This window comes from Ranitomeya imitator, chromosome 2 (assembly GCF_032444005.1).
Source record: "Ranitomeya imitator isolate aRanImi1 chromosome 2, aRanImi1.pri, whole genome shotgun sequence".
Classification (NCBI taxonomy): Eukaryota; Metazoa; Chordata; class Amphibia; order Anura; family Dendrobatidae; genus Ranitomeya; species Ranitomeya imitator.
Genome location: NC_091283.1, coordinates 158,088,469 through 158,101,852, shown reverse-complemented (window position 1 = coordinate 158,101,852; position 13,384 = coordinate 158,088,469). Strand labels below are relative to the sequence as shown.

General features: G+C 46.5%; 1 protein-coding gene across 4 annotated transcripts in view; it reads right to left on the bottom strand.

Annotated features, from left to right (window-relative positions):
• The window catches only part of MAMDC4 (MAM domain containing 4), a 35,278-nt gene extending 27,481 nt beyond the window's left edge, over nucleotides 1-7,797 (bottom strand). For 3 of the 4 annotated variants that reach the window (XR_011318018.1, XM_069747616.1, XM_069747615.1), the window contains exons 1-8: nucleotides 7,642-7,797; nucleotides 5,820-5,918; nucleotides 5,368-5,541; nucleotides 4,671-4,796; nucleotides 4,459-4,601; nucleotides 4,298-4,382; nucleotides 2,888-3,007; nucleotides 2,315-2,431 (exon numbers count right to left, since the gene is read on the bottom strand). Coding sequence is in view for 3 of the 4 variants with exons in the window: in XM_069747616.1 (XP_069603717.1) it covers nucleotides 2,315-2,431; nucleotides 2,888-3,007; nucleotides 4,298-4,382; nucleotides 4,459-4,601; nucleotides 4,671-4,796; nucleotides 5,368-5,541; nucleotides 5,820-5,918; nucleotides 7,642-7,690 (913 nt within the window). In the remaining variant the exon portion in view is untranslated. The remainder of the gene's footprint in view (nucleotides 1-2,314; nucleotides 2,432-2,887; nucleotides 3,008-4,297; nucleotides 4,383-4,458; nucleotides 4,602-4,670; nucleotides 4,797-5,367; nucleotides 5,542-5,819; nucleotides 5,919-7,641) is intronic. The other variant, XM_069747618.1, reaches the window with a different exon arrangement.
• Nucleotides 7,798-13,384: the final 5,587 nt, after the last annotated feature.

Below are 13,384 nucleotides of genomic sequence, written 5' to 3'. Positions count from 1 at the left end.
TACTGTCTGCTGAGCCGTGTATCTAATTCTATCCTGTGTGATACTGTCTGCTGAGCCGTGTATCTAATTCTATCCTGTGTGATACTGTCTGCTGAGCTGTGTATCTAATCCTATCCTGTGTGATAAGGTCTGCTGAGCTGTGTATCTAATCCTATCCTGTGTGATAAGGTCTGCTGAGCTGTGTATCTAATCCTATCCTGTGTGTGATACTGTCTGCTGAGCTGTGTATCTAATCTTATCCTGTGTGATACTGTCTGCTGAGCTGTGTATCTAATCCTATCCTGTGTGATAAGGTCTGCTGAGCTGTGTATCTAATCCTATCCTGTGTGTGATACTGTCTGCTGGGCTGTGTATCTAATCTTATCCTGTGTGTGATACTGTCTGCTGAGATGTGTATCTAATCCCATCCTGTGTGATACTGTCTGCTGAGCTGTGTATCTAATCCTATCCTGTGTGTGATACTGTCTGCTGAGCTGTGTATCTAATCCAATCCTGTGTGATACTGTCTGCTGAGCTGTGTATCTAATCTTATCCTGTGTGTGATACTGCCTGCTGAGATGTGTATCTAATCCTATCCTGTGTGATACTGTCTGCTGAGCCGTGTATCTAATCCTATTCTGTGTGATACTGTCTGCTGAGCCGTGTATCTAATCCTGTCCTGTGTGATACTGTCTGCTGAGCTGTGTATCTAGTAACATAGTAACATAGTTAGTAAGGCCGAAAAAAGACATTTGTCCATCCAGTTCAGCCTATATCCCGTCAGAATAAATCCCCAGATCTACGTCCTTCTACAGAGCCTAATAATTGTATGATACAATATTGTTCTGCTCCAGGAAGACATCCAGGCCTCTCTTGAACCCCTCGACTGAGTTCACCATCACCACCTCCTCAGGCAAGCAATTCCAGATTCTCACTGCTCTAACAGTAAAGAATCCTCTTCTATGTTGGTGGAAAAACCTTCTCTCCTCCAGATGCAAAGAATGCCCCCTTGTGCCCGTCACCTTCCTTGGTATAAACAGATCCTCAGCGAGATATTTGTATTGTCCCCTTATATACTTATACATGGTTATTAGATCGCCCCTCAGTCGTCTTTTTTCTAGACTAAATAATCCTAATTTCGCTAATCTATCTGGGTATTGTAGTTCTCCCATCCCCTTTATTAATTTTGTTGCCCTCCTTTGTACTCTCTCTAGTTCCATTATATCCTTCCTGAGCACCGGTGCCTAAAACTGGATACAGTACTCCATGTGCGGTCTAACTAGGGATTTGTACAGAGGCAGTATAATGCTCTCATCATGTGTATCCAGACCTCTTTTAATGCACCCCATCATCCTGTTTGCCTTGGCAGCTGCTGCCTGGCACTGGCTGCTCCAGGTAAGTTTATCATTAACTAGGATCCCCAAGTCCTTCTCCCTGTCAGATTTACCCAGTGGTTTCCCGTTCAGTGTGTAATGGTGATATTGATTCCTTCTTCCTATGTGTATAACCTTATATTTATCATTGTTAAACCTCATCTGCCACCTTTCAGCCCAACTTTCCAACTTATCCAGATCCATCTGTAGCAGAATACTATCTTCTCTTGTATTAACTGCTTTACATAGTTTTGTATCATCTGCAAATATCGATATTTTACTGTGTAAACCTTCTACCAGATCATTAATGAATATGTTGAAGAGAACAGGTCCCAATACCGACCCCTGCGGTACCCCACAGGTCACAGCGACCCAGTTAGAGACTATACCATTTATAACCACCCTCTGCTTTCTATCACTAAGCCAGTTACTAACCCATTTACACACATTTTCCCCCAGACCAAGCATTCTCATTTTGTGTACCAACCTCTTGTGCGGCACGGTATCAAACGCTTTGGAAAAATCGAGATATACCACGTCCAATGACTCACCGTGGTCCAGCCTATAGCTTACCTCTTCATAAAAACTGATTAGATTGGTTTGACAGGAGCGATTTCTCATAAACCCATGCTGATATGGAGTTAAACAGTTATTCTCATTGAGATAATCCAGAATAACATCCCTCAGAAACCCTTCAAATATTTTACCAACAATAGAGGTTAGACTTACTGGCCTATAATTTCCAGGTTCACTTTTAGAGCCCTTTTTGAATATTGGCACCACATTTGCTATGCGCCAGTCCTGCGGAACACACCCCGCAGGGTGTCCTGTGTGATACTGTCTGCTGAGCCGTGTATCTAATCCTGTCCTGTGTGATACTGTCTGCTGAGCTGTGTATCTAATCCTATCCTGTGTGATACTATCTGCTGATCAGACCCCCAGCACCCCCTGATGTGGGTCACCTGCCCGGCTGTTGGTGGTGTGGTCTCGCTCTGGCTCGCCGTTATATCCATCCACTCTCTCCCATGTAGACTTCCATGTACACACATCTTTTTCAAAGCTGCAGGACTGGAACAAGCCTGAAAGGAGAATGATAGAAGGAGCTACAGAGGAACACAGGACACCAGGAGCAAAGATGCCAAAAAGAATGCCGCATCTCTTCTGGTGGTGGCCCTCCATCCGCTGTCGGCGGGGGCTTTGCACCAGTTCTGACCCTGAGACAGGAGGATACGGCGCGCTCTAAACTGGTCACTCTACATCTGGACCATGTATACAAGTCACTGGCTGCAAAACCACAGAACGGAGCGCTCCACCGGACAGAGGACCACCAGACATAAATGGAGCCCTATCAGCTCCCACTTTCCAGCCATGACATCATCTACAGAAAGTGGAGGAACCTGCGGCCTGGAGCATCCAATGTCAGCAATCCATAATGATAAAGGCGACCATCAGCCCCCAATCCAGAATATCAATCCCAGACAACAGCCGACGCTCTGCACGACCCCTATATATAATGTACAGGAGGAGGAACTCACCACAGTCGCTCTCATCAGATTTATCACCACAGTCATCGGTACCGTCACACCTAGCACCGTCATCTACACAACTACCACGAAGACAGCGGTGCTGCTCGAGCCCACACACTGCCTGCAGACCTGGGGAGACCGGGAAGGACACCACAGGGGCAGTATTATAGGACTTATACTCTCCTACATAGGTGGCAGTATTATAGTAGTTATATACTTATATATAGGAGCACTATTATAGTAGTTATATTCTTGTACATAGGAGCACTATTATAGTAGTTATATTCTTGTACATAGGGGGCAGTATTATAGTAGTTATATTCTTGTACATAGGGGCAGTATTATAGTAGTTATATTCTTGTACATAGGAGCAGTATTATAGTAGTTATATTCTTGTACACAGGGGCAGTATTATAGTAGTTATATTCTTGTACATAGGGGCAGTATTATAGCAGTTATATTCTTGTACATAGGGGCAGTATTATAGTAGTTATATTCTTGTACATAGGAGCAGTATTATAGTAGTTATATTCTTGTACACAGGGGCAGTATTATAGTAGTTATATTCTTGTACATAGGGGCAGTATTATAGCAGTTATATTCTTGTACATAGGGGCAGTATTATAGTAGTTATATTCTTGTACATAGGGGGCAGTATTATAGTAGTTATATTCTTGTACATAGGGGCAGTATTATGGCATTTATATTCTTGTACATAGCGGCAGTATTATAGTAGTTATATCCTTGTACATAGGGGGCATTATTATAGTAGTTATATCCTTGTACATAGGGGGCAGTATTATAGTAGTTATATTTTTGTACATAGGGTCAGTATTATAGGATTTATACTCTCCTACATAGGTGGCAGTATTATAGTAGTTATATACTTATATATAGGAGCAGTATTATAGTAGTTATATACATATATAGGAGCGGTATTATAGTACGGTAGTTATATTCTTGTACATAGGAGCAGTATTATAGTAGTTATATACTTATGTACAGGAGTAGTATTATAGTAGTTATATTCTTGTACATAGGGGCAGTATTATAGTAGTTATATCCTTGTACATAGGGGCAGTATTATAGTAGTTATATCCTTGTACATAGGGGCAGTATTATAGTAGTTATATTCTTGTACATATGGGCAGTATTATAGTAGTTATATTCTTGTACATATGGGCAGTATTATAGTAGTTATAGTCTTGTACATAGGAGCAGTATTATAGTAGTTATACGCTTGTACATGGGGGCAGTATTATAGTAGTTATATTCTTGTACATAGGGGCAGTATTATAGCAGTTAGACTCTTGTATATAGGGGGCAGTATTATAGTAGATATATTATTGTATATAGGGGCAGTATTATAGTAGTTATATTGTTATATATTGGGGCAGTATTATTGTAGTTGTATAATACCTTGAAGACTGCAATGACGGAATTCCAGGTCATCCACAGAAAAATCCCCCTGGCTGAGAGCGTCCCGAGAGGCAGTCACAATGATCTACAGGACAGACATGTTACCACACATCACACATTAGCTGGGGGTCTGTCAGGGATGGTGCGGGTATAAATTGTACCTGGAAGTCTCCTGGGATTCTGCCAGTGTACACGACCACTCGCCTCCATGACATGGCGCTGCTCTGGGTGCTCTCCCACATTGTGTACGTCTGGGTCTGATCCGCCAGATGTATGGAGAGACTTCCGTTCATCTGTGGAGAATCTGCACAAGACAATATCCTTTTATACAAAGTCGTTGGTGGTTAAGGTTCATTTTTGGGTGCAAACCTACCTGCAGAATACATGTGGTAGTGGATGTGGACTTCACAAGTGGCGGCAGCATCTCTCATGACCGGAGACTGCAGTCGTGCAGATACAGCAGATTTACCACTCTGACCCTCTGCCATCATCGACCATCCTATGAAAAGAATAGCCGGCAGCCCAGTTAGTGCCCAGAGGGCAACTCTGCCCAGCCATACAGTATGGAGAGGGTGACTTTGCCCGGCCATACAGTACTGAGAGAGATTTACCCCAGAGGCGGCTCTGCCCGGCCATACAGTACGGAGAGGGTGACTTTGCCCGGCCATACAGTACTGAGAGAGATTTACCCCAAAGGCGGCTCTGCCCGGCCATACAGTACTGAGACTTACCCCAGAGGGCGGCTCTGCCCGGCCATACAGTACTGAGAGAGACTTACCCAGAGGGTGGCTCTGCACGGCCATACAGTACTGAGAGAGACTTACCCCAGAGGGCGGCTCTGACCGGCCATACAGTACTGAGAGAGACTTACCCCAGTGACTCACCCCAGAGGGCGACTTTGCCCGGCCATACAGTACTGAGAGAGACTTACCCCAGAGGGCGACTTTGCCCGGCCATACAGTACTGAGAGAGATTTACCCCAGAGGGCGGCTCTGCCCGGCCATACAGTACTGAGAGAGACTTACCCCAGAGGGCGGCTCTGACCGGCCATACAGTACTGAGATACTTACCCCATCGGTTCCCGAGGGTGTGATCGCTGTGGGGTCGTGACCTCCAGATGGGAGATATCCGCTGGTCTCTCACCCATCGATAGTCAGAGGTGCTTATGTCTTTCCAACCACAATCATCATATTCAAAGTCACAGCTGAAAGGTCTCCCCCAAACCGGAGAATCTCTGTGATAACCTGGAAAGATAAGACACAGTCCAACATCACACAGAGGAATAGTCGCTCTCCCATCCCACAAAAATAATGGATAGGGGGGCCAGGAAAATGCAAGAAAGGTGTCATGAAAGGGGTGACGTCAGCCAGATTCCAGAACGGGAGCCGAGCTGCAGTGATAGGATACATGGTGCACGCTGCTCTGTACTGACAGCAAGCAGAGGACCGAGACTAGTTAATCAATAGGGCCCCAATACATGCAGAGAGTGTGTGTCTATGTACAGTCTCCTCCGATGTCTCACCGCAGTCCCGTTCATCCGCGCAGTCCCAGCAGTCACATATAAAGTTACAGCGGCCCTGTGTGCGACCATCACAGGAGGATGAGGAAGAGGAAGGAGCCGCTGGGGAGAAAAAGGATGCCGGTCAGTCAAAGCAGGAAGGTCTACAATGTCTTGTGCTGAAGTGCTAAGATTTCCTCTCACTGGAAATAAGGGGCCGACCCCTGATAACAAGGCCATGGCATTATCCTCCTCCTCCAATCTACAGTGGGCACAATGCAGTCAGGTGGGTAACGTTCTCCTGGCATTCACCAAACCCAGACTCCTCAATCAGAGGCAGATAGACAGGTGCGATCCATCACTGCACAGAACACGTCTCCTCCAGAGTCCAGTGGTGGCGGCTTTACAACACTCCATCCAATGCTCGGCATTGTGCTTGGTGATGTACGGCTGCATGCAGCTGCTCGGCCATAAAGCTCCCAGAGGAGTTATATCAGAGGAGATCTGGGTTCTGTAGTTATGAATTCGGCAGAGCGGTGGTGACTTTTCTGCCCTCTGCTGCTCAGCGCCGCAAAAGTTAGACAACCAAAGTTTTTGGAAAAATCGCTCAGCTCCCCTCCTTAGGCTATGTGCACACGTTGCGGATTCGCAGCAGTTTTCCATGCGTTGTACAGTACCATGTAAATGTATGGAACACAAAATCCGCAGTGCACATGCTGTGGGAAAAAACGCTCGGAAACGCTGCGTTGTTTATTCCGTAGCATGTCTATTCTTTGTGCGGATTCCGCAGCGGTTTACACCTGCTCCATAATAGGAATCCGCAGGTGTAAAACCGCAGGTGGAATCCGCACAAAATCTGCGGTAATTCTGCAGTGCGGATTTACCAAAATCAGTGCGGAAAAATCCGCACACCTTTCTGCAACGTGTGCATATACCCATAAAGTGTAAAGACTGACTGTCCTGGCAGAGGATTAACCTCCTTCAAGCGTCATCGTGTAATTATATAAGCCATAGTTAACAAAGCAGGAACTAAAAGTCCCAGCACAACTTCCTTAGAAGAAGCGCTCTCCATGTCCAGCGTGGCTGTAGATTTACATCCATTAAGACCAGCAAGTTCTTTACTGGGAACTATAAGACTCAGTACATCAAGGCAATGAGGCTTTCTGTTACAACAGAGCCGAGCAGACTGGGACTTGTAGTCCTACAGCAGAGAATGAGTGTCTATGATATGCAAAGTAGATGAGTGCTGATGGGGAGAGCGGCCCTCGTCCACAGCGGTGGAAGTAGCTATATGCACCGGGGCTCGATTAGAGGCCCGTTCACATGTCCTGGTATACACCGTACAGGGGGGCATCGCTTGTAGGATTATTCAGCCCCCAGTTTGCACAATGCCAGCGACACATGTGCTGCCGGCAGCGATCTACAGGCCCACAGACACCACCTATATTTCTGTAGGATCAGCCACACTTGTGAGGATCGGGAACAAGCCTTCTTATAGGGTTTTTTTCCAGCACCACTATCCTTGATATCGGAGCGGTGCCAGTGAGGCTATGACCACACACCTGCCACGACGCGTGCACGCTCAGACTATGTCTTCGAAGGTGTGTGGGCTCGTCCCACCGCTGACCTCCCATGTGGTGGCAGATAACCCCCTTTAAACCGCCACCAGTGAAGAAAAGGATCTGACATGCCTATTAACTCCTGCGTCCCAGACCCCTCATTGTCCATCTTCCACACACACCGTCCATCTCTGCCGTTTCCCCAATTTGTGAATAATGCGATCAATTGACATAATTAACCCTTCATTGCCGGGTAGCCCTGTCCAGACCACCATGCCGAGACTTACCTAAGCTGGACAGAGCGATTAAGAGCAGAGATAGGTGTGCGCTCCGCATGATAAAATCCCAGGAGGACTTTAGAGAGCACAGGGAATCTCTCAGAAATAGGGAAGTGGACTTTCACCCCGACGTGTGACACCCAGGATCTGCAGGAAAGGCAGAAAGCGTCAGAAAAGTGTCAAGAAAGAGCAGGCAGAAGAAAAATGCTGACCGTGCACACTGCAGGCACCCACAGGCAGTGACAAGAGCGCCACCTAGCTGCCAAAAACTAGGTAAAATAACTGCAGCCGTTTCCAAGTGCCGGGCCTCTCGCTGTAGAAAGTTTACTAACTCTTAGAAAGTCACAGCGGCTGAGGCCACTGCACTGTGACTTGTGTCATCTCCTACTGATCGCTTCCATCACTCTGCTTGCTGTCAGAGAATGGGAAACTATGCCCACTTAGTCACCAGAGAGTTAACTTGTTTGTGAAGGAAAAAAAATCTGCACACGCAGCACGCCATGACCCACCCGTGAAAACCAGGGCGCCGCGGCACCTCGCAGCTGACCTTAGCACCAAACTATGGTGATTGTGGCTGTTAAACCATAAAATTTGGTTGCAAGAATTTATGATCCGGGTGCCGAGTGTGACAGGAGCAGCATCAGGAGGGGTAAAACACTGTCCCCCAGCAGCACAGAGTATGTCAGGACATGAATAAGGGGATCTACTGGGATGTGAAAGGCCGTTCAGATAACATGTGCCAATCTAGTGAGTCAGGCTGTTACCAGTGGAAGGGTCCTGCCAGCAGCACAGGGTATGTCAGATAACACGTGCCAATCTAGTGGGTCAGCCTGTTACCAATGGAAGGGTCCTGCCAGCAGCAGAGTATGTCAGATAACACGTGCCAATCTAGTGAGTCAGGCTGTTACCAGTGGAAGGGTCCTGCCAGCAGCACAGGGTATGTCAGATAACACGTGCCAATCTAGTGGGTCAGCCTGTTACCAATGGAAGGGTCCTGCCAGCAGCAGAGTATGTCAGATAACATGTGCCAATCTAGTGGGTCAGCCTGTTACCAGTGGAAGGGTCCTGCCAGCAGCAGGGTATGTCAGATAACACGTGCCAATCTAGTGGGTCAGCCTGTTACCAGTGGAAGGGTCCTGCCAGCAGCACAGGGTATGTCAGATAACACGTGCCAATCTAGTGGGTCAGCCTGTTACCAATGGAAGGGTCCTGCCAGCAGCAGAGTATGTCAGATAACATGTGCCAATCTAGTGGGTCAGCATGTTACCAGTGGAAGGGTCCTGCCAGCAGCAGAGTATGTCAGATAACATGTGCCAATCTAGTGGGTCAGCATGTTACCAGTGGAAGGGTCCTGCCAGCAGCAGAGTATGTCAGATAACATGTGCCAATCTAGTGGGTCAGCCTGTTACCAGTGGGAGGGTCCTGCCAGCAGCACAGAGTATTATAGGAGGCCGTGGCCCGTCTCCCTATATATCAGTGAGGGGCTGCATCTGCATGTGACATCATGAAGTAAAGAGGGGAGTGGAGACTCATAGCAAAGAGAAGCACAGAGTATTTCAGGAGAACTTAGCAGATCCTGACTGCTGAGGTGCCATTAGTGTGTATGTAATAGAGGCACGACGTGAGGAAGGGAAGAGTGACAGATAAATCTTGGGTTACCGAGCAGCCCAGAGTATAAGGAGCGGAGTGTTGGCTGAACGAACCATCTCAGGACTGGGCTTAATCATGAACTGAGCCCATGGGCAGCCAAAGGTGACAGGTAACCCCAGCAGCACAGAGTATTTGTAGGATACAGGTGTGATGGGATGTCTGTAACTCAGAACATGTACATATGGTATACACCGTGGAGCTAAAGGGTAACAATGTTTTGAACTTTTGACTCTCAGGCTCCATATCTCACCATCTACTACGGCTTTCATTGTGAGACTACCATCCTTTTATAGACAATCACCTGGGATCTCTCATACTTAAGTTTGACTTACAGCTATTTAGCATATGATTAGTTATGCAGATTCTTGTCATCTCACTGCATTGTTACTGTTTTGCAACTAAAAATCTAATATTTCATTTTTATTATTTTGTTAGTATTTCGGAAATCCACCTTTTGGCCTCAACACTGCCTGAATCCTTTTGCTCATGCTCTCCATCAGATTCAAGCAGGTCTCAACCAGAATCTGATCCCTGGATTCCTTCCACACGTTCCCAAAGTTGGCGTTTCCCTTGTTTCTTCTAGACCCATTTGCACCCATCAGAGAGTAGTCTATGGACTTTCATCTCATCGCTCCCAGTCACCCGTTTCCATTCTTCTACGGTCCAGTTTTCATACTTTTTTGCAAACTTGAGCCAATGCTTCTTATGACAATATTGTAGTCGAGGTTTCTTCATCTTTTTTGGGCCACCATTCCAGACTTGCGTAACTGTGTTGCACGGCACTTGCATGGACGTCTGTGATCTCACTATTACGAAGCTCACGAGTCACCTCCACTGCCGTGTGCCAGAACTGATCGGCTCATCACAAGGACTACTTATCGACGCTGATATTTTGCCTGGACGTCCACCTCTTGGCTTCTGAATGGACTTCATTTCAAATTCTTCCAACTGTCATGGCGCTCACATGATTCAGTTTGGCAATTTTCTTGGCCAACAGACCCCAATCGATGAGCGGGATGATATTGTTTCTCTTTTCTCGGGAAATCGTCTTCACGGCTGCTCCTTGATTCGGACCCGTGACCTTTCACTTGGGAATCAACCTAATAACACACTGAGCTATTAGGCTACAGTTGTGGTCAAAAGTATTGACACCCCTGCAATTCTGCCATGGGCTTTAGGCTAAGTTCACACTTTGAGGATTCCACTGCGGATTTTTCTGCAGCTGAATTCCAAAATCCGCAGTGAAAACCCGTTGCGGTTTTTACTGCTGATTCTTATGCAGATTTTCATCTGCAGTTTCCTATTGGAGCAGGTGAAAACCCGCAGATAAGAAGTGACATGCTGCGGAATGTAATCGGCAGCGTATCCGCGCGTTTTTTTTCCGCAGCATGTGCACAGCGTTTTTTGTTTCCCATAGGTTTACATTGTACTGTAAACTTATGGGAAACTGCTGCAGATCCGCAGTGGTCAAATCCGCTGCGGATCCGCAGCAAAATCCGCAAAGTGTGAACATAGCCTTAAACTTCTTGATGACTCTGCGCACGGTAGACACAGGAACATTCAGGTCTTTGGAGATGGACTTGTAGCCTTGAGATTGCTCATGCTTCCTCACAATTTGGTTTCTCAAGTCCTCAGACAGTTCTTTGCTCTTCTTTCTTTTCTCCATGCTCAATGCGGTACACACAAGGACACAGGTTGAGTCAACTTTAATCCATGTCAACTTTATTGCCAACACCTGTTAGGGGCCACAGGTAAGTTACAGGTGCTGTTAATTACACAAATTAGAGAAGCATCACATGATTTTTCGAACAATGCCAATACTTTTGTCCACCCCCTTTTTTATGTTTGGTGTGGAATTATATCCAATTTGGCTTTAGGACATTTCTTTTTGTGTTTTTCATTTAAGACAAATTAAATGAAGATAATACCAAAGAATTTGTGTTTGCAATCATTTTCAGGAAGAAACTGAGTACTATCTGACAGAATTGCAGGGGTGTCAATACTGTTGGCCACAACTGTATGTGCCCACGTTGCAGAAATGCTCTGGAAATGTCCGCAGCATTTCCATAACTCCCTGCCGCAGGTAAAACACATGTGGAATTCGCATGCGTTTTCCCACAAAACAAGTGTTTTTAGCTTACAGAATGCTTGCGCTTTACAAGCGATTTGAAGCATCGCTGGGAAAAGTGATTGACAGGTTGGTCACACAAGCATAGTGCTTGATAAGTGTGACCGACTTTTTACTATTGATGCTGCCTATGCAGCATCAAAGATAAAATGTTAAAAATAAAAAATATGGTTACTCTCAACTTCCAACGGCCCCCGATCTCCTCAGCGGCACTCCCAGTCCGTTCCGTACCCAGGGATGCTTTGCGCGAAGGACCTTTGAGACGTCATCTCAAGTGATTTGCGCAATGCATCCCTGGGAACGGAAGCCGCTGCGTGCACCGCTGAGAGGCGGGAGGACTCCGGGGGCCATAGGAAGGTAAGTATATCCCTATTTTTTATTTTAATTCTTTTTTTTTTTTTTTTTTTTTTTTACAGGAATATTGTACCCAGGGCCTGAAGGAGAATCTCCTCTCCTCCAGACCCTGGGTTCCATCCGCACATGAAGCGCTCACTTTACGCATGGTGGGCATAGCCACATGCGTAAAGTGAGCGTTTCAATGCAATCCTATGGCGGCGGAATCCGCAGAAATAATGAACATGCTGCGGATTTTACTGCTATGCGATTCCGCAGCGGGAAAATCCGCAGCATGGGCACAGCAACTGCGGAATCCCATAGGATTGCATGGGAATGCGGTTTAAGCTGCGGCAAAAAAATGCGGCAGAAACGCATAAAAAACAACGTGGGCACACAGCCTTAGGGAATGAGAACAGGTTGTATTTTACAGTATACAGGAAGAAAAAGATTTTTACACCACGAGGAGCAGAACAGTAACAATGCAGTAACATAAGGATCTGCATAACTAATCATATGCTAAATAGCAGCAAGTCATATTTATGTGTGACATAGCCAAGATGATTGTCTATAAAATGATGGTCTCACAATCAAAGCAGTGGATGGTGAGCTATGGAGCCTGAAGGTCAAAAGTTCAAAACATTGTTAGGGTACGTGCAGAAGCTCCGGAAGTGACAGAACATGTTCACATCCAAAGCGCTGCCGTCTATTGAACACAGGTGAAGCCTCATGTGTATGTTCACTGAATCGTGCGGATTCACCGCGTCCAATACATTCTATGGGTGAAATTTCTCTTGCGGAGACTGGCGACATGTTGCAGTCTGGAGAGACGCGCCGCATGTCCGTCTCTGCAGGTGAGTCACGAGCGTCTCTGGACACATAGTGGCCATGGGATTTCTTGAGATCCCATCCACTTTACTATAACATCTGGACGCTGTGGGTTAGACGCTGCACAAGTACACAGCGTCCAATCCGCAGTGTTGACTGATTGTCTGCACATACTCTTATAAGCAAAAGGGTTAGGGTAAGGGTACCGTCACACATAACGATATTGTTGCATTTTGTGACGTAGCAACGATATCGTTAACTAAATCGTTATGTGTGACAGCGACCAACGATCAGGCCCCAGCTGGGAGAAAGTCCAGCACTTTATTTTGTCGCTGGATCTCCCGCTGACATCGCTGAATCGGCGTGTGTGACGCCGATTCAGCGATGTAGTCACTGGTAACCAGGGTAAATATCGGGTTACTAAGCGCAGGGCCGCGCTTAGTAACCCGATGTTTACCCAGGTTACCGTTGTAAATGTAAAAAAAACAAACACTACATACTTACATTCCCGATGTCTGGTCATGTCCCCCGCCGTCAGCTTCCTGCACTGACTGGTGAGCACGGGCCAGCCGTAAAGCAGAGCACAGCGGTGACGTCACCGCTGTATTTTACGGCCGGCGTTCAGTCATTGCGGGAAGCTGAAGGCGAGGGACATGACCAGACACCGAGAATGTAAGTATGTAGTGTTTGTTTTTTTACATTTACAACGGTAACCAGGGTAAACATCGGGTTACTAAGCGCAGCCCTGCGCTTAGTAACCCGATATTTACCCTGGTTACCCGGGGACTTCGGGATAGTTGGTCGCTGGAGAGC